This window comes from Mesoplodon bidens (genome assembly GCF_964165515.1).
Source record: "Mesoplodon bidens genome assembly, chromosome: 4".
Lineage (NCBI taxonomy): Eukaryota > Metazoa > Chordata > Mammalia > Artiodactyla > Ziphiidae > Mesoplodon > Mesoplodon bidens.
Genome location: NC_138160.1, coordinates 173,706,712 through 173,732,973, shown reverse-complemented (window position 1 = coordinate 173,732,973; position 26,262 = coordinate 173,706,712). Strand labels below are relative to the sequence as shown.

Genomic DNA, 26,262 nt, shown 5'->3' with positions numbered 1-26,262 from the left:
TCCGAGGTTTCGCGCCACGAGTGCGCGGGGCGCCGCAGAGGGTGGCCAGCAGCGGGGCTCTCCCGACCCGGCCCGCGGCGTTTTTACGCTGCCGCCTCGGGGTGTCTCTGCCTTGCTACGAGCCGGGAACCGCGGCGGCGACGGCGCGAGGAGGGGAGCGGGCGGTGGCGGCGGTGGCGGCGGCGGCAGCCGCGCCAAGAAGCGCCGGGTCACCGCAGGCTGAGGCGCCCGCCGTCCCCGCCCTCCCCCTAGCTCGCCTTCTCCCTCCCTCCCGCCTCCCTCGCTCTCTCGCTCCTTCCCTCTCCCCGCCTCCCTACGCTCTCCCCCGCCCTCATCTCCGCGCCTCGCCTCCTCCGCCCCGCGCCCTGCGGTGCTGCAGCTGCGGGCGGCTCCAGCTGCCCCCAGATGTGGGCTGGGCGGCGCGCGGGGAACTTTCGCGCCGGCTGCGAGTGCGGGGCCCCGGCTGCGGTCCGGCTGCCATGGATCCGCCGGCGGGAGCCGCTCGCCGCCTGCTCTGCCCCGCGCTGCTGCTGCTGCTACTGCTGCCGGTCCTGCTACCGCCGCTCTCCGCGGACGCCCGGCTCGCCGCCGCCGCCGACCCCCCAGGTAGGTGCGGCGCGGCCCTCACGCCTCGCGACCCCAGTCGGCCGGGCTCCTCCCCGCCCCGCGTGCCCCACCGCCCCCTCCCCAGGCGTCGTCCAGCCTGACTTGGGCAAACTCCGCGCGCCCCGCCCGGGGCCAAGTTGGCCAACTTCGGGGCCGGGTTGGTCGCGCAGGGGGCGCCCTGCGGCGCACCTGGGCGTCTCGGGCTGCGGGGAGCCTCGGAGCGCTCGCGGCTCCGGGGACGCGGAGCGTGGAGACGGAGGGCCGGGAAAGCCCCGCGGCGGAGAGCGCAGCGCCAGCCCCAGCGTGTCCGGGGGAGCCAGGGCGAGGCGGCGCCCCGGCTCGCGTCCGGGGACGCTCGGGAGGAGTCGGGTGCGGAGCGCGCCGCCTTGGGCCCTGAGGATTGGTTGGGGCGACCCGGAGGGGATCCTCGAAGATCTGAGGGACCCTCCTTCACCCTCCCTGCCCTCGGGCACGCGGGGAGGGCGGCCGGCAGCGGGCTAACCCGGAGGACAGGCCGCCAGTGCCCGGGGGAGCTGAGTCCTCGCCGCTCCGGAGGCGAGCGGTGAGGGCAGTCGGGCGGCGGGGACTGCTGAGGGGTAGAGGCACACGGGCAGGGGGCCAGCCGGTAATGGCTTCGGAGCAGCCCCACGTACTGCCGAGGACGGTAGGTTCAAGGGGCGGAGGATGCTCTGACCGGGCCGTCCCCTGGGGAGCTGCGAGGAGCCGCGGAGCCCCAACCCGGAACGGGGCAGGGTGCAGAGCTCTTGGCTGGGAGGGTTCCAGAGGGGGTCGGCCCGGGGTCGCCGGAGGTCGGGAGTGGCGGCCCTGTTAACGCCCCTTCCCGGTTGGAAGAAGGCCGGGGAGGTGCAGGCTAGTTTCTGAGGGTTGCCTAGCGGAATGCCCTTCCCTTCGCAGTAGGGGAGGGGTTTGTGAGGATGCTGGACTCGGTGGCGGGGCCCTGGGGTTCCCAGGTCTCGACTGGTCTAACGTCCCTTCCCATTGCAGGCTGGCCCCAGGGGCACGGAGCGGAGCGCATCCTGGCGGTGCCGGTGCGCACTGACGCTCAGGGCCTCTTGGTGTCCCACGTGGTGTCGGCGGCGACGGCGCAGGCTGGGGTACGGGCCCGCAGGGCCGCCCCTGTCCAGATCCCGGGTTTCTCTGGAGACAGCGAGGAGGATCCTGGCGGCCGCCTCTTCTACAATGTCACGGTCTTCGGCCGAGACCTGCACCTGCGGCTGCGGCCCAACGCCCGCCTCGTGGCGCCCGGGGCCACGGTGGAGTGGCAGGGCGAGTCGGGTGCCACTCGCGTGGAGCCCCTGCTTGGGACCTGCCTCTACGTCGGAGACGTGGCCGGCCTGGCTGAAGCCTCCTCTGTGGCGCTCAGCAACTGCGACGGGCTGGTGAGTACGCACTTCTCTCCTTTCTGTCCATTGCCCTCTCCTGGGCTTTGGAAGCTGTTTATCTGGGAGCCCCCTGGGAGGGCAAGGCCTGTACTGAGGACCTTCTCTGCACCCCTGTGCTTAGGGACCACTGGGTACAGACTGAAGAGGTTGGCTGTAAGGCAAGTTGTTTTGACTGGACAGAGAGGGTGATTTATGCAGGGGGAAGGCCACATTTCCAAAGCACTTATCAAGTAGCAAAGTGTGGTCTCCCTTATGCCTGCAGGCACAGGTCTTCATCTTGCATCCAGGTGTGTGTATATCTCTGTGAGGGCGTGCATCTGCACATGTGTTTTGGAATGGGTACTAGTATCTGAGGACCTGTGTGAACATGTGAATGTGCCATTGTGTCTTCTCCATGTGTGTATCTGCAGGTTGCTGTTCATTTGTGTGTCCGTGTGTGTTGAGTGTGTTGCTGTGCATTGTGGCATGTGTGATATCTGTGTGGGGGCATGTGTGCTGGCAGTTGGTTTTCTCGTTTCTGTGTGTGCAAGTGGTGCCAGCCTAGGGAGCAGGCAGTGGTGCTGAAATACCCAGTTACCCCTCTGCCCCCTGTCTGACCGGGAACCACTGATTTTTATCCTGTGGTTTCCTGTTGGACTTCAGCTGGTTATTTGAAAAGTTGGTTTTCTCTCTCTATTTTGAGCCAAGGGGAGCATTTGGAAATGCAGGCTCTGGTGCCCATGGGCAACCCCTGAAGGACAGGAGAGGCTGGGGAGTGGGTCCCTTTTGGGACTGCCTGGGCCACTCAATGTGACCAGAGCCTTGGGAAGTTCTCCTGCTTCTGAGGGCCTAGGGGGACCATGGCCTGGCATAAGGGGTCCTCGGAGGAAGCCTGGATCCATGCTCAGGGAGGAGGCTGATGTTGGCGGTGCTCTGTCCAGCCACCCTGAGGCCTGGCACGTGGCAAAAGCCACTGCAGTTTTCTATTTTGGATTGGGTGTGTGGTGGTCAGGCTGGCTGTGCTGGCCAGACATCTGAAGCCACCCACCATGGGTTCCGCTCTAATTGCTGCTCAGGGGACTCCTACTCTGAGCAAGTGGCCTCTCTTCCAGTCCTGCTGGCCCCCAAGCCCCCTGTCCTCCGTCTCGCCCTGCAGGCTGCAGAGCCAGCAATTACACAGAGCCCCACAACCGCTGGCGTTCTTTTTATGGAGACACAGGAAATGTCACTTGTTGCTTCGGAAAATCACTGCCTTTGGCTGGATTTAGTTAGAACCTGGGTGTACTGCAAACAACTATAAATGTCCTTGGAGGAGCTGGGTTAACACGATGCAGCCCTTTATATCCTAGCTGCCTCTGAGGCTGCCCTGGACCTCATATGTGTGTCTCATTTTACGCTGGAGGTGAATTTCCTAAATAAAAGGAAATTGGTGCTGGGGGCTCGGGGGGTGGCCTGGGCTGGGGTGGGGAAGTTGACATGGAGGTAGTCTGTTGCTGGGCCAACCCCTGTGTGCTAAGTAATACCTGATGAAGAGCATTTCAGGGAGGCTTTGTACATGCATCATTCATTCTGTGATTTGTTTGTTCAGCCAGCACCTCCAAGCGCCATTGTCCACTGTGCTGGTCAGAGATGTAGCTGGCCTGGTGCCCACCTGGGGCACACATGCTCAACTGATGGGCTGGGGCCCACTCTGGTCAGGGCTTGGAAAGCGTGCTCCTGGCGGCTATTTGGAGAATGAGTTGCCGGGGGCAAAGGCACATAGAGAAGAGCATATGCAGAGAAGTACGAGGTGTGTATCGGCTGGGTCAGAACAGGAGCAGTGAGATGTCACATGTACTGGACACACACCGGCAGAAGTGCAAGACACAGCTGGACAGAAGACAGGAGTTGGAAGAGGGACTGGCGTCTGCCTGAGTGGCCTTGAATGTTGTCAGTGAAAACTGGCCTTGAGATAGTAGGGCAGCATCATTAGTTCTTCTTCTCTTTTTCCTTCTTTCTTTTTCGTGTGTGCGTGTGTCTGTTCTGATCTTATACCACTTAATTCCTTAGCCCGTTAAGTCCCTCTGTTGCATCAGTGATAGGCCCACTTGCTAAGGGCCCGGGGTTTAAACGTCATGTTTCTGGTCCACAGAGACCCTGCGGGGGAGGATTCTTCATCGCTGGTTTACAGATGGGCAGCTGAGGTTCTGGGAGGTTGAGTGACTTGCCCAAGGCCACACAGCCTGTGGTGGCGGGAGTCTGGCCTGGTTCTCTCCAGCCCCTTCTGCCATGGTGCTCCCAAGTCTGGGTGGGTAGAAGCCCCTGAGGTGTAGTAATAGAAGCTGCAATCCCTAGGCACTCCCTCTCAATAGTCCTTACAAGGCTACATGCATCTCATCCTCCCAGCAGCCATGCCACACAGTACCCCTTCCTCTGCAGCCCTGCTATTCCTTCATAGATAGTGAAACACACTGAAGCAGGTGTGTCAGGCTGCAGTGTGTGCAGATTCCCAAGGATCTTGTTAAAATTCAGATTCTGAGTCAGTATGTCTGGGGTGGGGTTCAAGGTTCTGCATTTCTTAATAAGCTACCAGGCTTGTGCTCCTGGGCTTCGGGACTGCCCTTTGAGGAGCAAAGCTCTACACCCCCATTGCTGCAAGGGAGTACTACAGGATTACACCACAAGTTTCTCTGAGCAAATGTGGTTCAGTGGACAACTGGTGTGGGAAATGCTGCACCTTTGCTTTCAGCCTGGGAGATTTAAGGAGGCTCACTGGGTTCTCTGAGAAGTTCTGTAATAAAGAAACTTCTTGAACTCCGTGTAATGCAGTACTTCCCATGCAGATGGGACCATCAACAGCTTCTTTGCAGAACATGTGGAACTAGCCTTCCTGGAAGACGTGTGGAGAAACCATGGAGCAGGGTCACAGCAGGCAGCTGTGGTCTTACAGCTTAAGTTTAGATGCTTAGGTGGGACAAGCCTCCCCCAAGAGCCATAGGCCCTTTCAGGCCTATTGTCCTGCTCTTGGCCTGGGACACACATTTGCTCATATACTTGCTTGGTCCCGAATTTTTTTCTCTGCCTTAAAGGAAGGCAGTAGTAGCTTTGTTTTCTGTGGACCGGAGTCTCCTAATCTATTCAGCACGAGGGGATTCTTATGGTCAGCATCCTTTCAGTCACAAGCGAAGGAAAACTCAAGTCAAATTAGTTTAAACAGAAATGGGCAGTTAGCAGCTCACATGATGGTCAGTCTTTAGGCATGGCTGGATCCAGGTGCTCCTGTCATTAGGACTCTTGCTGTCTCTTGCCTCTGCCTTCTTATGTGTTGGCTTTGTTCTCAGGTGGAGTCCTTCTGTGGTAAGTCAAGGGGCCCCACCGGTGCTGGCTGACATCTTTTTCTGATAATTCCAGCTGAGTCCTGGGTAGCGCTCTCTTCAGGCTGGGGCCAGATGCTCCCATGAGAATCAAGACATGAGGTTTGCAGAACCCCATGGATGGAGAGTGCAAGGGGTGCTGCTCCCTGTAATGATATGAGGTTGGAACCTGGGTGTGCCAAGGTGAAAATTCTACTAGAGTCAGGTAGAGGTACAGACTCAGGAAATGCCACATGCTCCATAAGACATACCATATACTTTCTTTCCAGAGAGGTTGGTAGGTGTAGTTTCCAGGTCCTTTTACGGTCACTAGACAGGTATTGTTCATCATATTTACAGGGAAAGGTTAACATTTGCCTTTTCACAATGCGTGAGAAGGTAATGCTTAACAAAGGATTCTTGTATATCTCATTGCTATGGAAGAGCTTTCTAGTACCTCTCAGGCCACATGATAGGTGTACTAATTTCACATCATTCTTACATGCTCATTAAAAACCCAATGAGAAGCCTGTTGACATAAAAAGTAATAACGGAACGTCACAGTTCACTGTGCCCTTATTATGTGCCAGGCTTTCTTCTGAGCACCTTATGCTGTATCACCTTGGTTAATCCTCACAGCACCCTATGGTGTATGCTGATATTATCCCCATTTTACAGATGAATAAACCGAGATAGCTTACTTCAAGCTTTGCAGTCTGTATTTAAACACATGTCTGTTTGGTTCCAAGCCCAGCTCACTACATGTTATTGCGTTTTTTTGCACACCAACAAAAAGAATAAAAATGAAGAAATGCATTTCTTTAAAACATTCCTAGTCAACTCCTGGAGACCTTCTCAGTCAGCGGCATTGACTGTTGTCAGTGTCAGTGAGTGGGCGCTGAGAGCAGGTCTGGTGGCCAAGTGGCTTGGTGACTTGGCGCTGACTTGCTCTGGGCTGCAGCTCCTTTCAGGTGTCCTGAGTCCTCATGGCTAGGTGATGGCAGTGGGGACTCCAGTAGGATGGAAGCACCCTGCCATACCTCTGTCTCCCTCATGCAGTGCAGCTCAGGGGACCTCTCTGGCCTGGTGTTTCTGGTTGGCAAGGCCATTGGTGGAAGCGTCCATGGGCTGGGCAGTGACTCTGTGAGGCAGGCTCAAGGGCTGCTGCCTTGTGGGCTGGCGCTCCCCTGCTGGGCTGCCATCCTGGCCAGGCATCTGCTCTGTATAGTCTTGATGGGCATTAAAAGTCACTAAGGGCCACAGAGAGAAGTCATTTCCTGGCCTAAGGGACTGAATTAATTGAGTTTCATTTTTCCTAAAAAGGCTGCTGTCTTTTAGGCCACACACTGGGCTCCAGCTGGTTCAGGTGCTGGAATGCAGAGGGCAGGTGCAGGAGGCTTGGGCTGCAGGGTTGGGGGTGAAAGGTGTGTGGGACTTGCAACTGCCCTTTGTAGGGTCTTCCTACCTTTCACCTTGCCTTGGCACTGCCTGGAGGGCAATGAGAAGGTCTCAGGAACACCAAAGAGGGGCTGCGGGAACATCCGGGTTCCCTGGGTGTTGGGGCTGCTCAGGTCAGAGGAGCAGAGGTATCTGCTTGGCCCCTGTTCTTGGCCATCTACACAGCTGCCCAGGGTGGTCGCAGCCTCCTCCATGGCTTATTATTCTCCTTGTTGTTTAAGACTCAGTTCAGTTTAATTGGCAGAAAACCAACTTGGATGAAACGAACAAGGGATGTCATGGGCCCAGTTATCCTTGGGGTCCTGAGGAGTTCCAGCTTCAGGCATGGCTGGATCTAGTGGATTCAGGGCTGCTTTTAGAACACGCTTTCTGCCTTTCAGCTCTGTCAGTGTCTGTGTTCATCTCAGGATGGCTCTCCCCATGTGGGGTCCACCAGCAGCTCCTGGCTTAACTTGTCTTCCATGGTAGCAATCTCTTGGAAATGGAGAGCATTCCTTTTTGGATGGTTCTTGCTAGAGTCCTGGGGAGGGTTCTGTTGGGTCCTACTTAGGGTATAGGCCCACCTTTAAATCAAGGTGGGCCTGACCAGAGTCTCTTGCCCCTCTTTGGGGTTCAGAGTGAGGGTCAGATCCCCAAACTCTGGAATGGATTGGGGTTTTATCATAAAAGCAAGAGGAAGGACCAATGTGCTGGGCTGCCACTCTCCACCCAGACTTCAGGCCCTGCATCTGGCCCGAATCTCTTTCTGTGCTCCAGACTTGCCTGCCCAGCTGCCTTGGGGGCTCTTTCCCTGAGTGACCCCATGCTTCTGAAATGGAACACAGGTCTCTCTACTCTCTTCCAGACCTCACCCTTCACTTGGGTAGGAACCCCAGGATCGCCCTTCCCCTCCCACTCCATGACCGCCACATCCAGCCAGTCATCATCTTAGACATCTCCGAACTTCATCCCAGTTCCCATCTTTCCACCACACTTAACTCCGAGCCCTGACTTTTGCCCATGTGATCCTTAGCCACCCCAAACTGGAGCAACTCTTTCCCACCACAGCTGCCAGACTGATTTTTGTAAACCACACATTCAATCATGTCACTCCTTTGCTTAAGACCTTTCTTAAGTGGTGGTCTTAGTGGTTCTTATTGCCCTTAAAAAAAATCCAAACTCAGAAAAATAATTCAAACCCACTGGCCTGGCGTACAAGGCCTCCCATGGCCTGACCCAGTAGCCTTCAGCCTTGTCTGTCACTGTGTCCCGCCTCATGCCTGTGCTCCAGCCACATCAAGCTTTCAGTTTCTGCACCACTGGACACTCCCATCCTAGGGTCTTTGCACAGGCTGTGCCCTCACCTGGACCACTCTTATCCCTCCCTCTTTACCTGGCTCACTCTGTAGGTCTCATCTAAATGACACTTCATCCAGGAAGCTGTCCTGGACATTCACATGCCATGTTGGACCTCATGCTTCTTTGGTAACTTGTACTATGGGCAACTTGTACCTGGGCCCACAGGGCCCAGCTGCACCTGGGTGGAGCTCAGCTAGGGACCATGAAATGAGTGTGCCTGGGGAGTGGGGGCTGGAAGCCTGTGAAGTTCCTTGCCCCCTAAGACCCTGTGCCCCATGCCCAGGGATGGCCCACCTCTCCTTGTATGCTTTGTTGCAGACCCCAGAATGTCCACACTCAGTGGGGTATAGGCCCCCTTGGAGAATGGCCAAAAGCTCTGCTTCCTTTCCCGCAGGAAAGCAGTTGTGCACATGTGTGGTTTTGCACAGTTTTCTTGCCCCCACCTTGGGGTTCATGAAACGTGAGTTCAAAACCCATGGTCCAAATGAAACTAAGTAAGGAGGGAAGCCCCTCTGGGGCTGTTTGGAGGAGGGTTGGAGGCGGTGAAGAGACCTTGGACTGGGCTCTGGCAGGTCATCATGCAACTCTGGGCACATACTCCCACCATGAGCCTCGGTTTGTCCAGTGACAAGTGGGGCTGGATCAATGATTTCTGAGACCCTTCTAGGGCAACTCTGGGTTTCTTAGGGGCCAAATGGGGACCAGTTGAGGGGATCGGGCTGGTGGAGAGGTGGGGACCCTGGCTAGTCTATGCCCTGCCTCCCTTGATAGACTGTTGGCCCTCAGGAGCATGGGCTCCTTGCTGCCGGACCTACGGATGTTTCTTCAGAGAAGCTGCATTTCTGAGTCTGTTGATATCACGTGGGCAAATGAATCCAGTGTGAATCCAGTGAGCTCTGAGGTCCCCTGACCGGGCCTCCAGAGGCATATGTGGAAATGTTGAGAGCTATGCTGGCAGCAGGATCATTAGATGGGCCTAGGCTCCCTGCAGGCAAGGGCTGTCTTCGAGAACTTGCTGAGAACCCAGCCTTACTTCATCACAGCTACCCCATGCCCTCTTCTGGGGCATCCACAACCTCCTGTCTGGCCTCCTCACCACTTCTCACTGAGTGCCATTTGGCGGGAGGGAAGCGGCTTCCCAGGGGCTCTTCTCTGCTGGGACTGGGGAGGGATGTGCACTGACCTGTGGCTGCCGTGGTGGAGGCTGGCTTGTCAGGGGTTTGTGCTAGGGATGGCAGAGCAGCAGCCCACGGCCCTTGCCCACCTCATGGTGGCCCCTCAGAATGGCGTAGGCATGTCTGTGGTCTGAAACCCAGACTCAGCAGGCTTCAGCAAATATGGCATCTGAAGGCACTTACAGTTGTCCAAACCTTAGAGACAGTGGGTAGAGTGGAGGTTGTCAGGGGCTGAAGGAAGGAGATGGGGCGTTGTTGTTTCGTGGGTACAGAACTTCAGTTTTACAAGAAGGAAAGAGTTCTGGTGATGGATGGTGGTGATCATTCCACAACATCATGAATATATTTAATACCACTGAATTGTACACTTAAAAGTGGTTAAGATGGTAAATTTTATGTTATACGTTTTTTATTTTATTTTTAATATTTATTTATTTGGTTGTGCCGGGTCTTAGTTGCGGCTCGTGGGCTCCTTAGTTGTGGCTCACTGGCTCCTCAGTTGTAGTACGTGACTCCTTAGTTGTGGCATGCAAACTCTTAGTTGCGGCATGCCTGTGGGATCTAGTTCCCTGACCAGGGATTGAACCCAGGCCCCCTGCATTGGAAGCGCAGAGTCTTATCCACTGCACCACCAGGGAAGTCCCTGTTATATGTATTTTACCACACACACACAAAAGGCATCTGAGGACTGGTGGGATTGGGCAGGTAATTCAGGGGTGGAGTGGTGCCCCTGCTCGCCCAGCTCCCTCTCCCCAGTGTGACTCTGTTCCTTGGTGGACCATTGGCTGTAGTTGTACCCACACCCCTCACATCCCCCAGGTATATCCAGGTGCAAAAGGGAAACAGACTACTTTTTGGAGGTTCCTGCCACAGTTCTGACTTCACTCTGAATGGACAGGCTTAGGTCATGGGACCTTTCCATAGCCAATCACTGTGGCCCAGCAATGCATAGTGCAGGAGCATAGTGAAGCCTGACTAGACCCCTCATGAGGGCCAGCATAGTTGGTCCCCGATCTCTGAGCCTCAGCCCAAGGACGTCAGCTCTTTCTGGACCATCTTCTGTCACATTGCCAACCCTGCCCTGACTCCACTGCCTGGTTGTGTGTTTATGGCATTGGTTCCCGAGTGTAAGGATGCTGTTCCTTCGGGTGTTGGCAGGTTTCAGGTTTCCCCTGCCTGATGGCCAGCCTTGACTGCCCATCCCCCCATATCCCCAGCACTTCGTGAGTGAGGAGTGACCCAGCCTCAGCTGGGAGGCGGGGGAAGGCTGGGTCTTCTTCACCCAGGCCTGCTGTGAGGACCACAAACGCCACAGCCTGCGTGAGTAGAGAAGTCATCGAAGGGCTCATCTGCTCTGAGCCACAGGGGTGCCCCCCGCCCATGGCCTGGTGTGTCCACTCAGCATAGAGGATGGCTTTGCTGTGTGGTGGCCTGAGCTGTGGCCTGGGCCTCCTCATTCTGGTCTCTGAGATCTGTAGGGTCAAGTATGCATGGGGCCTCTCTTGGGACCATGGGTCTGTACTGGCAGGCATATGAGTCCTTGCCTACCCCTACTGCCCTCCTGCACTCGGGCAGGCTGGGGGGTTTTGTGTTGCTGCCAGAACACAGCAGGCTGCTGGTGTATGTGAATGTGTGGGCCTGTTCCTATACATGGGATGTGTGTGTATAGGTATGTGGAAATGTGTGCATGTGTATGCATATCTGTATGAGTATGATGTGTGTGCATGTGAGTGTGTGTGGGTATCTGTGCGTGTGCTTGTGTGCATTTAAGTAAGCCTGTGTGCGAGTGTGTGTATTCAAGTGTGAGTGTGCATGTGTGGTCATGTATGTTCTTGGCAGGGGTTTCCTGCAGGGGAGGGGACTGAGGTGGGATGGAGGTACTTAGCGGACGACTCCAGCCCCCTGAATCTTGGTGCCGCCTTGAGCCCCGCCTCCCCACAGTGACAGGCATTCTGGAATGGGAGGGCCCAGGTAGGAGCCTCTCGCTCTGCTGCGTATGTTTCATATTAAATGTCAGCTGTCCTCTGGGTCTGCTGTGCTGCCATTAATGTGGAGCAGTTACTACTGAGCCTGGAGCCGGCTCCTCAGGCTGGTCCGTGAACTTCAGTTCCACTGCATGTCTACTCCAGGGCCTGTGGAGCGGGGCACGCAGCTTCTGCTCCGAGGCAGAGGAAACCCTAGCATCTAGGACCAAGGCTCAGGCAGGCTCTGCACTGCCCTACCCTGCCCTTTACATTTCAATGTTCACCCTGGTGAGCAGTGGACTTCGTGTGGGCTGGAGGCTGCCATGTCACATGGTCAGCTTTGCCCTGCGCAGATGGGCAGCCTGGACAAGGGCCACAAACACTGCCAAACATTGGTTCCTTGGATTGCCCACCTCACTGGGCTTTGGAAGGGTGGGTGCACTTAGCCCAGGCCCCGGGTTTGGGAAGTGTTGGCCGTTTCTGTGTTTCATTGCATCTAAGGTGCCATCAATTATAGGGCGCCACAAGAAAGAGGGGACACTCCCAACTAAAGCACACCACTGCACTTTAACCGTAGTCCCATGAGGTGTAGGCACCAGCCACCCCGCCTCTAGTTGCTCTGAGTGGTGGGCTGTTTTTCCTGGCTGCTCACTTTGCTTACGTAGCGTGTGACTGGCTTCGTCCACTTCTGGGTGTGTCTCTTCCTCTCTTTGGTAAAGGAATGAGGTTACAGTCCTTCCTCCAGGGACATTTCTCACGGATGCTAAAGCTACACACTCTGTCGTCTCCGTGCCTTTCTGCACACGCTGTAATTTTTGACATCACAGTGTGATTTCTTGAAGACATTTTGGGTGGGAAGGGTCTCAACACAAGAAATGTTGACCCTACAAGTAACTCAAGCGAAGTAATGGCAGTACGAAACACCGTGGCAGAGGTGGTGTGTGCCAGGCAATGCCAGCCACCCCGTGGTTGCTGCCAGCTGCTGGCAGTGATAAGACCCATTGATTTCATCCTGAGTTTAGATGTGGTAAGTGTGAAAAATGGGTGTCTTAGAGTCCCAGACACATAGTTTTATTATGATGATGATGTTACAAGTGATTTTAGGGTAGAGCCGGCATGTAATTCCCATGCTGGGGAAGCAGGGCAGCGGCAGAGACTGGGCTGTTCAGACTGGAGGGACAAGCCCTTGCCAGCTCTGTGAGCAGAACATTCACAGATTTATCTTTGAGGGACTTCCCTGGTGGGACGCGGGTTCGATCCCTGGTCGGGGAACTAAGATCCCACATGCCGCGGGGCAACTAAACCCGCGCGCCACAAGGAGGATCCCGCGTGCCGCAACAAGGATCCCACGTGCCGCAACTAACACACGGCGCAGCCAAACAATAACATCGACAACAAAAAAAGATTCATCTTTGAACCTGGATATGTCTCCTTTGAAAACAGGGATTGGAACCACATGGCAAATAAGGTGTATTTATGTTTCATGCAAGGTATGTCTAAGGCTCAGTAGTGGCCAGTCTGATTGACACAGAGCTTCTGGAGGTATGATAGAAACTGGCTCAAGAGCTGTGAGTATGTATAATTTTTTAAATGAATTATGCCACATACTGTCTCCAGTCAGTTGCAAATGAAACCTCAGGTCTGATATCACAGATAAATCCTCTTCTTGTACCAGTACTGAATTCTGTTCATTATAAGAGCTTTAAAGCTCTAATGTCTAAAGTACTGGCTACTTGACAGCTGTGCTGTTCACTACTATGGTAGCTACAAGCCACTTGAGGCTGTTGGCTATTTGAGATGTGGCTGGTCTGAACTGAGAGGTGCTCTTGAGTGTAAAATATACTCCAGAATTCAAAGACTTAGTACCCCAAAAAAGAATAGATAAAATATCTAATTGATAAATTTTAAGTATTGATTACAGGTTAAAATGATAATAGGTTGGATGTATTGGGTTAAGTAAAATATATTGCTGAAATTAATTTCACCTTTTTTTTTTAAACATGGCTACATGCGACATTCGTATTACATTTCTGTTGGATAGTGCTGCTTTGAAACATCTGGCTGGATACTCCCCATTTCGCTGTTATTCTTTTGCAAAATTTTCTTGGCTGGTCACATCTGTATATTGTTTCAATTGAATTTTAGAACCGTTTTGTCAGGTTAGAAAAATCCCTTGTGAATTTGATTGACATTAAATTAAACTTAGAAACCAATTAAAGGAGGAATGGACAAAATTTGTAGTATTTACCAGGAACATGGTGTGTTTTTCGATCAATTTAATTCTGCTTTGAGGTTGCTTAATAAAGTATTACACATTTTTTATATGGGTCACCTATTGTTTTAAATCACGGCCATTTCAAGGATTTTTTTCTTTTTGCCATTGTGAATTGAATCATTTCCATCTATCGCTGGTATACAGGATGGCTATTGATTTTTATATAATTATCTTTTATCAGGATGCTTGATTGAACTCAGTAATTTTTTTGTTTTGAACTCATTAATTCTAATACCTCTTTGTGAATTCCCTTGGGTTTTCTGTGTATACAGTTGTACTATCTGTAGACTATGGTAATTCTGGAGGCTCATTTTCAATCTGTGCCATCTAGAACCTTTGGGGTAACGTTAAGTAACAGCAGTGGCTCTGCGTATCCCTTTCTGCTCCTGCCTCTGATGGGGACGCCCCTGGCGTTTCTCTGCTTGCTCGTGGACTAAGATGGATTTCATGCGAAGGCAGCATCCTTTGAATTTTAGTTTTCATCAGCAAAGGAGCTGAAGTCTAGATAAAATATGTCTAACCCTCACACTGCCACCACCCTCCTTAAAGGCTAAAGGCATTGCAGTTCCCAGGGGCTGTGTCTCCTGCTGTCCTGGACCTCACAGCTGCTGCCAGGTCTCCTCAGTTGCAAGCTTGCTGGCCCAGAGTACAAGCCAGCCCCTGTGTACAGCTGTCAGCCACTCACAGGAAGCGTCTGTGGGGTGCGAGGAGCTGTGTCGAGGAAGGTGGAGGAGGCTGCACCGCCCAGCCGTGCAGGTGGTTCCCTGTAGAACAGGGACTGGTTCTTAGAAAGCCCATCTGTGGGGGAATTGTCATTTTGACGGCAGCTTCCCTTCCTCTCAGTGATGTCTCTCCCATCCTCCAATTTCTCTGGGCCAAGCCTCCTGGCTCCTCCTCTCCTGAGTCTTACAGAAGACTTTGTCCCCCTTTCTGAGTCACTGGTACCTGCTGACCCAGGCCCCCTACGTCCCACTGTTACCTTTATTCCCACATGCTTCTAGAAGGTCTTTTTCCAAAGACTGTTGCCCCCTAGAGGAAATCTGTGGCCTGTAAAAATAAATTTGTTTTCCATCATGTTATCTGTCTGCCCACAGACAGGCATGGGTTTTGGGCAGCTTTGAACAATGCCTGTGCCTAGGTCTCACCCTGAGAGATTCTGACTCATCAGACCTGGGCAGGACCTGGGGGTCAGGAGGTGTGAGGTTGGACAGAACCAGGTTCGGGACCCTGCACTTCTTTTGCTGGCCTGTGACGCTCAGTTTCCCTATTTGCGATGCCACCTGCCTTGGAGGGCGTCTCTCTGTGAGGGAGTGACAGGGAATGAGGCTGGCTGGCCTCAGTCCAAAGGAATGTCGTGGGGAGATTGGGGCGAAAGGAGAAGATGGCCAAGAGGGACGGCCAGGCCTCCAGGCAGCCTGGGACCAGGGGAGCTGCCTTTGGGGTGGTGGCTCTTGACCCTCTCTGCCCTGGGTCCCTCACCTAGGAATTCAGAGTCTGGCAGAGGGAGGACACCCTCCCTTACATGGCCATTCCAAAGGCTGGCTCTGCACGCTGCAGGCACGTGGAACTCAGTGGGCACTGATGCCGCAGATCCTGTCAGCAGGATAGGCACAGGGGCGTCCTCCTCCTTGAAGCCCCCCCAACCAGACTGCAGGCCGTATGAGGCTCCCAACCTTATCCCCTCCCTTCTGCTCTCTGCACCCGCCGGCTGGCCATTAGCCACTGGCCTGAGCTCACTAGCTCCAAGCTGGAGTCTGGGCATCCGGGTGCGTGGGTCCGTCACAGCCTGGAGTGGCTTGTCTGAGACCCGCATGCACAGAGCAAGGAGAGGTCCTGGCCCCGGGCTCAGCTCAGCTGACAGAGGGTGGACCTGTGTCTCCTGAGCAGCTCCCAAACAGGGAGAGGTGGAGGGTCTGGGGGTAGAGCTGGATCCTGGCACAGAGGCCCCTGGCATACCTTCTCTCCCTCTCTCGTCCCCGCCTCACCCTTCCCTCCCCTCCCCTCCCCTCTTGTCCCTTGCTTCCCCTCTGTCTCTTTCTCTCTCCCCCCATCCTACCCTTCCCTCCTCACTCCCCCCCCTCCTTTTTCTCCTCTCTTCTCTTCCCTCCCTTTCCACTCCCTCCCTCCCCCGCTTTCCTTTCCCTCCTCTCTCTTCTCTCTCCCCCATCCTCCCCTTCCCTCCTCACTCCCCCCTCCCCCCTCCCCCTTCCTTTTCCTCCTCTCTTCTCTTCCCTCCCTTTCCACTCCCTCCCTCCCCCTCCCTTCCTTTCCGTCCTCTCTCTTCTCTCTCCTCCCCTTCTTTCCCAGAGTAAGGGGAGCCCCCTTCGTCACCCTGGATGACCCTTCCTGGGTGACCTTCCTGGGCAGTGGGCTCTTCATCGCTGGCCCCAGGCTGCGCCTGCATTGTCCTATTTACAGTCACCTCCTGTGATGCTCACAAGCTCCCACCTGCAACAGGCACACTCAGGGAAGGCGACATTATCCCGCCGTACTTGGAGGAAAGCAAGGCTCAGAGAGAGGGGCAGTGACCTAGCTCAGGTCACACAAAATCCAGAGCCTAGGCTCCTTCTGCTGTAGTTGGAGCTCTGGATCCAGCCCCTGTGATCCTCAGAGGTACATATCACCCCCCCACCACCACCATCCACACAAGCAGGGTTAATTGCTACTGGGGGAGGGCTGAGTTCTTGGTGCACTTCCCAGCAAATGAGGTCAAGGCCTCGCTCTGCCTTGCTGGAGCAGCCCCCACTTCAGATAGTGTGGCCTGGCCTTTGGGTGCCATCTTTCCTGCCAGGGTGCCCAGGCCCTTGCTGACTGTGTCCTTACTAGGGAGGCTGGTCGGACCAAGCTGTGTTCTGCCCCAGGGCTGCCATAGAAGGTTGTGCAGGTGGTGTCCTGCACAAGGGCATCCGGGCAAGGGGACGAATGAGGTTGGCTTCTGCTCAGTGTCTGGAGTAGAAGGCAGAGGGTGGCCAAAGCTGAGTGGTGGACACCAGAGGGACAGGAAGGGTGTGCCAGACATCTGCCCCCACCATCAAGGTCACTGGAGTTGCTGCATTCTTCTCTCTGAGAAGCTCCTGGGTCTGCAGGATTTGGAGTACAAGAACCAAAGCCAGGGCCAGTCGCAGGGGACTGCTCTCTGTGGGTGATGGCTCTGGTGACCTGGGTGGATATTCTGGGGCTGGGCATGATGGGGGAGGGCAGATGGTAGGCTCTGTCCAGGCGTCAGCTTGCCCTGCTCGGGGGCAGGGTCCTCAAAGTCCTCCCCACCCTGAAGGTGCTCCTTGGTTCCAGTGGAATGAGCTGGGCTCCTGAGTGCAGGGCTTGGGCTGGACCCCTCAGCCCTGGGCATTTGCTTTGGGTTAATTATATGGGTGTGGGTATATCCTTCCTATTGTTGCCGAAACTTGTATTTCTGTGATGACTGGTGGTTGCTCTCACCAACCCCCTCCCCTCTCCCCCCTCCCTCACATGCCTTTTCCTCTTCTGAAGCTGGCTGGTCCTCCTTGGGGCTAAACATTAACCCTTTGTTATCTTGGACAGATATATATTCATGAAGTTTCCTTTCTTATTTTACCTTGCTGACTTTCATTTCTTCTGGTCAACTCTGCCAGGCCCTTCCTGTTGATTTCTTCTGTTTATTTAAGCTGTAGAATATAATCAGCCTTTCAAAGAAGTGCTTCATAGGTTTTGATTTTTTTCTGATTTGAATTTTAAATATTTAACTTCTTTAATTCCAGTGAAGTGTGTTTCCTGTACTGTATAAGGTATTGGTTTTAAGTATTTATTTTTTCTAAATTGCCTCTCTGGGGTCTCAGCACCATTCATTTACTAATTCACCCTTCCTCCTGACTTTGGGGTGCATATTCCCTATCTATGAAGTTCATGGAAGTGATCTGGCTTATTTCTGGCCTTTCTGCTCTTCTTGCAACGGGACTAGGGTCTTTTAATTACTTTTGCTTAACAATATGTTGTGATACCTAATAGGGCAAGTATCACCATCGTGGTGCTTTGTGACCACCTAGAGGGGTGGGATAGGGAGGGTGGGGGGGAGGGAGATGCAAGAGGGAAGAGATATGGGAACATATGTATGTGTATAACTGATTCACTTTGTTATAAAGCAGAAACTAACACACCATTGTAAAGCAATTATACTCCAATAAAGATGTTTAAAAAAATGGCTATTTTTGTCCATTTTTCAAATGGATTTTGGGTTTGTTTTCTTATGGGTTTAAACAATATCATAAGAGGATCTTTATCTTGGATAATATTGCATGCTTAAATTAGTGTCCAGCATACAGCAGGGCCTCAGCAAATCTTTACTGAACAAGTGAATGACATCTTCATGACGGTTAGTTTTCTCAGGGAAATAAGAACATTCATTCAAATCTTTTAAAAAATATCCCTTATTGACTACCAAGAGTTAGAATTTTATTGCCATTGTGAATAGGATCTTTTCTATTATATTTTATAGTAGGTTATTATAGATGTCTAGGAACATTTTTAATCTAGGATACAGCAGGTGATCCTTTACTCAGAATACCTGGGACCTACTTGTTCCAGATTAATAATATTCTCAGAGTTTAGACACTTTCATTCCCAAAGAGCCAACGGAAATAAAAACAGCATGTGAATACAAATTATATATGCATCTGCACAATTGCAGCTAAACACACGACAGCCATTGTTGACCTACCAAACTCAAGCCCCATCAGGCCTCACCGGTTCCTTCTCATTTGCTCCCAATGACTTGCATCTTCCTCTTGCGCTTCAGCAAAATCAATCTTCCAATATCATAGTGGCACAGATGCAAAACATGGATAATCACAAAAAATCCTTTTAAATAAATCTCTCGATTGGATGTTTCCCATGTTTGCACTTTAGATATGCAAGTTTCCATATTTATTTCGCAACTAGGCATTTTCATGAACTTCCATATTATTATGTTTGTCCTTTTTGGTGGATTAATTTTGCAGGAGAGGATTTTCTAAGTATGCAGTTATGTCTGCAATTCATAATATTTTCGCATCTTTTTCAATATTTATTCATTTTATGTCTTATTATGTTGGTTAGAGTATAAAATTGAATTTTAGTAATTTTGTGTGGGAGCCACAACCATGTCTTCAGAGCATCTGGCCTGCCGCCATCTGCGGGAGAGCAGGACCAGGTCCTGCTTCTCTTTCTGCGAATGCTGCAGATGGTGGACCTAAAGTGGACAAGTCTGGCTGGAAGTGATCTCCCGTCTTCACTTACCCTTGGTGGAGCAACTTTTCTTTTCCTGGTCTGTTGCACCAAGTAGAGCTTGAGCATAGAACATGGATGTGTGGTGGTTTTGGGGGGGATGAGTAGCAGTGACTGGTGGGCCCCCATTAGGCCTGCCGTTAGGTCAGGGAGTCTCTCTCAGCCCAGTGTGGCCTGTTAGGTGTCCCCTACAGCCAAGGAGCTGTGCACCCGGGCAGGATTGTTTGCAGGGCTGGCAGGAAAATGACTGCCTTTGAAAGACTGTCCTGAGTTTCAGCTGGGGAAGTGGTTCAGTGAGACACTTTCAGGAGAGGGCTGGCAGGTAGATCCAGATGGATAACCTGAAACTCTGAAGGGAATGAATGAATCTGAACTTTGAAACCCCGTTTTGAGTCCCTGCCTTGCCCCTTAGCAGTGTAATAATTTCTGAACTTCAGTGTTCTCATCGTGCAGGGCGGAGTTTGCAAACTGGCGGGCTGTGTGCCATGTCCACCCACAGATGAGTTTTGTTTGGCCTTCCCACTGTTTGACAAATTTCTCACAGAGCTCCAGATTTCCAGTTTCTCTGGAGGACCTGGGAGAGCTGTTAGGCCTGTATTCCAGAGGGGCTGGAACTGAGCAGGGCCAGAGCCCTCCAGAGGGATCTCACAGCCTCAGTACCACGCTCTCTGCTGCCCCCTGTGGTCACCCCCCCTCCCCCCACCCCCGCCTCAGTCACCTTCATTTCCTGCGTGGGCCCTGGTGGATGACGGAGGGGTTCTGCGGCTGGTCGTCTCTTCCTCCCACCTCTGTCTCAGGATTTCGGTTTACGGATCATTGTCTCTGTGTGAGGCCCGGTGCGCTAGTCAGATGCGGTCCCACCCCATGTTTGATTCTGGCTCCCTCACTCGCAGAGCCTCCTATTTCTCATCTGTGAAAGGTAAATTTGATGGCAGCAAACAGTCTGGTGGGTTACTATGAGGATTCAGTGAAGTGAGGCCCACGGCTGGCACTTAGTAGCGAATGGCCCTTGTTACTACGAGGTAGTATTTTCCTTATGGTGCTGTTAGGAGGAACCAAAGTGTGAAAGTACTTGGAGATGTACTTGGAAGTGCAGTGCAGTTATTCATCACTTCTGAGTGCTCCGTGGGCTGGGCTTGGGCTGGGTGGGCGGAGTGCGGAGGCAGGGCTGGGGGCTGGCAGGGCCCTGGGTAGGATGCTCTCCCCGCCCCAGGCCATAACCAGCCTGGGACATGTTGCCAGATGAGGCCGTGACTATTCTGAAATGGAATTCCTGGGTTAGAATAAGGAGAACAGATGTTTACTGGACGAGGCCAAGAGCCACTGACATCACTGAGAGCCCGTCAGGACACAGACTGCAGCCCAGTGTCCTCCATGTCTTCCTGCCGACACAGCATTCCTGGGGCAGCTGCCAGGGCTGGGGGTGGAGACACACACACACACACACACACAAACACACACACACGCCATTTCTTCCACCAAATCCTCCCCACCTGAATACAATTAGCCAGGATGTGGGAAAGATTTCCAGCCTGGAAGGAGAGAAGAGTGTCTTGTTGGCAGGCAGGCTGGGGAGGGGAAATGCAGGGCAGGTTGGTGAGTGGACTCTGTAAGATGGAGGAGCAGGTTTTGGGGGTGAAAAGCTGTCTGGAGCCACTGGCCAGGGAAGGGGGGGCACATGTCCTTTCCTCCCACCATCCCCTGAGGGGGAGAGCTGAGCCGTTGCTCCTGTGCTTTCACCAACACCTGTGCTGCTGGTGCTGCCGCCCTGTCCCTTCCAGAAGGCCATCCCCAGGTCCAGACTTTTCTGCAAGTACAGAAAACCCAGTGTGAACCAACTCAGGCCAGACGGGGATGCTCAGGCCTTCTGCCCTGTTTCAGCTCCACTTCCCTCCTCCTTGGCTTGGCCTCAGCAGGCTCTCCCCAGAAAGGGGCCGCAGGCTCACCTGGCACCAACTGCCAGCCCAGCAGAAAGACCTTCTTTTCCCCTGGGGTTTCAGCAAGCATCCTGAGTCTGGTTCTTATTGGCTTAGGCTAGGTCATGAGTCAAGCTTTGAGCAATCACTGTGGCCAGGGCAGGGAGCAGGGCTTCCACTGGCCAGGCCCGGTCACGTGTCCGCTGGCTCCAGGGGGTGGAGTCTATGTTCTGAAGCGCTGGGACACGGACAGGGAGCGCTGCTCCGCCCTCCCATTTCTCCTGCTCTTGTCTGCCTTGCCGTGCCTTCCCCCTGAGTGCCTCCACTGGGTAAAGCACAGGCCCGGAGACCAGCATTTAAGACCCCTCGTGACCAGTCAGCAGTTCTGACTTAGTTTACCCGCCTCCCTCTCTTCCGTCCTGTGGGCCTGGGACAAGAGCTTTCAAAGATCATACATTCCCATCAAGGTATGGGAATGTAGGCTCTGCCCATGTTGAAAATAGCCCTGTCGCAGCACTAGGAGGGAGCTGATTGTCTGGGTTGCAGTGAAAACTACAAACAATCTGAGGGTGACAAGTTTTCACTGGGGCCTAAGACAAGTCAAGAGTGCGACTGGGCGAGGAAGCTGGGATTCTGTGGGCCCATCTGGGGTGCACTGGCAGAGCAGATGTAGTGGGGGGTCTCCGAGGACCTCTGTGCCTTTGTCTTAAGTGCTGGGAATCCCACACGCCTGGCCGACTCCTCACCATCCCTGTACCAGGAGGCCTTGCCTGTTCTCTGTGTCATGGCAGGTGACACAACTGCATCACAGCACCCATTTTCTGGCCTACAGACTCCTTCTGTGTCATGAACCTTAGCAGTCTGTTGAGGCCCATGGACCCTTTATCAGAATAATGTTTTGGGGACTTCCCTGGTGGTCCAGCGGTTAAGAATCCGCCTTCCAATGCAGGGGACGAGAGTTCGATCCCTGGTTGGGGAACTAAGATCCCATGTGCCTCAGGGCAACTAAGCCCGTGCCATAACTACTGAGCCTGCGCGCTCTAGAGCCCACTTGTCACAACGAAAGATCCCGTGTGCTGCAACTAAGACCCAACGCAGCCAAATACATAATTTTAAAAAAAGAATAATGTTTTTAAAGCATAATTTAAAATACAAAGAACACCAATACTATTGAAATAAAGCTGTTAACATTGAAAACAATTTATAATACAGCAGTACAGAAGTACGTGTGCTTTAAAATTTTTTATTGTCATCATGCTTTTTTTTTGGTAATGGTTTATTGAGATATAATTCACATACCATACACTTCACCCATGTAAAATAAAATTCAACGGCTTTAGTATGTTTACAGAGTTGTGCAACCATCACCCACCAGTTTTAGAACACGTTCATCACCCCCAAAAGAAACCCCATACCCTTTGGCTATCGCCCCCAATTGCCCTGTCCCCCCAGTCCCTGAGAACCACTAATCTACCTTCTGACTCTATAGACTTGCTTATACTGAACTCTCCATATAAATGGAATCACACGGTATTTATCCTTTTGTTTTCAAGGTTCTTTCATGTTGTAGCATGTGTCAGAACTTCCTTAATTTTTATGGACAAATAATATTCCATGGTATGGATAGACCACAATTTTTAAAATCCATTCATCAGTCAGTGGACATTTGGGTTGTTTCCACATTTTGGCTCTTATAAACAGTGCCACCATGAACACTTGTGTACCAGTGTTTCATGGGCTTTTCAATTAATGCCTGAAATAACAAGACCCAGCTGCATGTGTCACAACCTCTGTCATTTGAATCGTGCTGTTGTGTAAACGCCACTTGGTCTCATCCACACCAGCGGGAGTGAGAGACGCATAGCCCGGTCATGGCTGTCGTGATGGGCACAGGTTCTGCTTACTTCTGCTGGGCTTGCTGCCTCCACCCAGGGTGGAAGGAAATGTCGGCTGCTATAAGAGCCATCCAGGAAGCTCCCCGAGGGCAGTGGTAGACTTCTTGCTGTGGGTGCCCAGTGCCTGGCACCTGGTACAGTGGCGCAGAAAGACCTTGGTGAGTGCTGTGGCCTGTGGCGGGATGGAGTGTCCAGATCAAGGTGGTTGCTGTCCTGCTCTGCTCTCGGCCTGCTGTGAGGGGTGATGTCCTGCTACTGTTTCCTCCTCCCAGGCGTTCTCTGTGACTCTGGCTTGGGAGTCCTGCAGCTGGAAGGTGGGGGGGGGGGCCCAGGCCTTCCTCGACTGCTGGGGATTCGTTTCCTTCACTGTCTTCCCGCTTGCCAGGTCATTTCCCTTCACAGCTGCTTAGGAGGGAACACCACCACGGGCTTGTCAGCAGGGGACTGCCAATGGATTTTACGTCAGACACACAGACCCAGCTCCCTGCCACCAGCTGACGGCACTGGGCCTCTGTTACTTCTTGTGCAGCCCCTGCCAGCCACGGGGCTGCTGAGGGTTCCCCACTGTGTGGGGGCCATAGCTCCTGCCTCTGGGGTGGCCTCAGCCTGGGAGGCTTGGGTTCTGCCTCCTGCTTGTCCATGTCTATGGGCAGGATCCAGTCCTCCTGGCCCCATGCGGGCACCGAGGAGGGAGAGCGCCCGTGACTGGGAGAAGCCTTGCTAGGCACCTTTCCTTGGGGACACCTGCAGTTGAGGATCAGGCTTCAGCTTATATATGAGAGACCAACTCTCTCCGTGGCGCTCCTTCTCAGGCCCTCGCTGGAAGGAGCTCTAACCACTCCAGCTCCTCAAATGCTGTGCTTGGGTTAATACCCCGCCTGGCCTGAGCCCCACCTACCCGTGGAGCTGCCAAGGTCCTTGTCTCCCAGAGGGGCCTCCTGTCCTGATTTTTGTATTTCAGAGGCAGCCAGAGGCTTCTCTGACTCTGTGGTTGGTGGCGGCCTTGCTGAGCCATCTAGAATTGGCTCCCGGCCTCCCCGTGTCCCCTGGGTGTCTTATGTGGCAATGCAGCTCTATTTCAGGGCCTGCGGGAGCCCTGGGATTGCTTCAGGGGTTGCTCCAAATTGAGGAGATAGCTCACAGCCTGTAGTGGGGACCTGGTGGTGGAGGGAGGACTGGGCTCCGTGCTCACTCCTTTGTGACCTCAGGCAGGTCACTTCACTTCTTGGAGCCTCCAGGGCTTCAACCATGAGGCTGCAAGTGAGGACCAATCCAAGGAGGGGATGGGCTGGGGGCACAGCCTCTGGTCCTCTCCCCACGTGTACATCTCCCATCAGATCTTGGGAGACCCGGCGCCAGCGGTACTGGAATGGTTTTAAACGGTTTACAATGTTTTTTTTTTTCTGTCTGTCTTAAATCAAAGAGTGCCTGTGCATTGAAAACAGAATGCATAAATAAACCAAAGGAAGAAAATTGAAATACCTTGTAATCCCATCAACATTTTACTGTGTGTTTTGCATATATATGCACATGTGTACAAACATACTTATAAAAAAAAGCCGTATTGTACATCCTGTAACCTGCTTTTGTTCTCTCTATATATGTATATATATATACGTATATATAAAATGAACATATTTCTGGATCATTTTATGTTCTGCCTTAATGTTTGGGCCAGAGGCAGCAGAATCTATTTAGGAAATGTGGAGAGGCCTGGGTGCTGGCAGATGTGGACCCGGGAGGTGAGGGAGAGGATGAGGAGGAACACTCCCAGGCCTCTGACTTGGGTGGGTGGGAGGAAGGGTGAGAGGCGTGCTGGCTGGCAAGGAGGAGCAGCTTGCAGGAGAGCGTGTAGCTGGGGCAGTTTCCCAGGAGGCGTCCTGAGGCAGTTAGAAGTGCAGGTTCTATGTGTCGGAGCAGAGTCTGGGCAGAACTCATGAGGGAGCTGTCTGTGCAGAGGGCTGAGGGTGCCATTGCCTAGGGAGGGTGAGCACCAAAGGAGAGAAAGGCAGGAGGAGGACACTGCCTGGCCCGTCACCACCTAGGGGACAAGTGGGGGAGGCAGTGGACACCTGAGACACACAGGGTGCGCTCCTGTGCTAATGGATGAGAGAGATTTAAGGGTGTGGGGCTCGGTGAGGCAGGAGGCTCCCAGATGCCGTGCGCGTGAGGTCCATCATCAGAGAGGGGGCTTTGCAGACGTCAGGACCAGGGTGTGGGGAGTGGGTGGAAGTGAGACTGACCAGGGGAGGGGCCAGGGAGAGGTAAGGAAATGGAGGAAAGAGGGTGCATCATGGGGACAGATGCTGTAGCCAGGGGAGATGTCCTGGTGAAGAGGCCTTTTCCTTTTTGAAAGATTTGAATGTACATATGTGCATGTAGTAGTCACATGTGCACATATGTATATGTGTGTTTGACCTCTGCCTCTTTGTACAGAGGAATTTTTTTTTTGGACACTTAAAAATTTTTCTTTTAATTTTTTTATTGAGGTATAATTTTTACATATTATATTAGTTACACGTGTACAATATAATGATTCAACTTTTTATATATTGCAAAATGATTATCAAAATAAGTCTCGTTAATATCTGTCACCATGGTTACATGCTCAGAGGATTTTAGTTGGCTTAAGTTTGGTCATAGATGGAGGACAAGGATTTAGGAGAGAGGGAAAGTTTGAAGATATGGAAGAGAACGGGTGTATTAGTCAGGAGTTATTCTGCAAGTGTCAGAAATCCAAATGAGATTGGCTTAAAGAAAGAAGAATTGATTGGTTAATAAGTCTGAAAAAAAAGTACAGGGCTGACTCGCTTCAGGTATGGCTGGATCCAGGTGACCAGATAAAGTTTTAGTCTCTTCCTTCTCTCCAGCTCTTGGCTCTCCTCCCCTCAGTGTTCATTTCATTCATGCTCTTTTAGTCATGCATGAAAACAAGGCTGCAGGCAGGGGCTACCTCACATTCGTACAGTTTAACAACTGCAGGGGGAACAGCTCTTCTTTCCTAATAGTTACAGCAATAGTTTCTGTATTTAATCTGATGCACTAGTGTCAAGTCCTCATCCCTGAGCTGTGTTTACTGCAGTTGGGTTGGCCTGGCCTGGGTCATGTGCCCCTTTTCCCCCCGTGTGACCTGGGGGGAGGCAGCGGGGAGTGGCTCCCGACAAACACAGGGCTGTGTTATCAGAAGGAAGGCCCTGGACTCTAGGCAGGCCTGAGGTCCCCAAGGAAGAGGTGGGGCTGGGATCGGGAGCCCTAGGTGGCTGGACGAGGCAGTTGCTGCCCCACAGGGTGGAAGGAAAGAGAAGGATGAGGATAGAGGGCAGGAAGGAGTTTCCTCTGTGGCCTCTCCTCACTCACTGGGCAGGGCAGGTACACCGAGGTTGCCAACGAGGCTGTGCAGCTCTCCTGGGAGTTGGCCGGCCCTGGAAGGAGAGTATTAGGCTGGGGGAGGTTGACCGACCACTGGCCGCCTTGGGAACCTTCAGGCTGGGCAGCTAGAGTGGGCTGAATGCAGAACAACACGCACTAGGGCCAGGCAGGGCGGTCTGCCTACCTCAGGAACCAGAGATCAGGAATTATCAGGGCCAGTCCGAGGTGGGGTACATTGGATAGGAAGGTGCTGGCCAGCAGAGAGACAGGCAAGAGTGCTGGGGAGCCAGGCGTGACCACGCTGCCCAGGAGAG

The 26,262-nt window shown here is 53.0% G+C and overlaps 1 protein-coding gene across 1 annotated transcript in view; it reads left to right on the top strand.

Moving 5' to 3' along the window:
* Nucleotides 1-317: 317 nt before the first annotated feature.
* Nucleotides 318-26,262, top strand: part of ADAMTS2 (ADAM metallopeptidase with thrombospondin type 1 motif 2) — a 232,722-nt gene continuing 206,777 nt past the window's right edge. Inside the window, exons 1-2 of the mRNA XM_081233868.1 lie at nucleotides 318-606; nucleotides 1,612-2,006. Coding sequence (XP_081089994.1) covers nucleotides 480-606; nucleotides 1,612-2,006 — 522 coding nt within the window. The 5' untranslated portion in view covers nucleotides 318-479. The remainder of the gene's footprint in view (nucleotides 607-1,611; nucleotides 2,007-26,262) is intronic.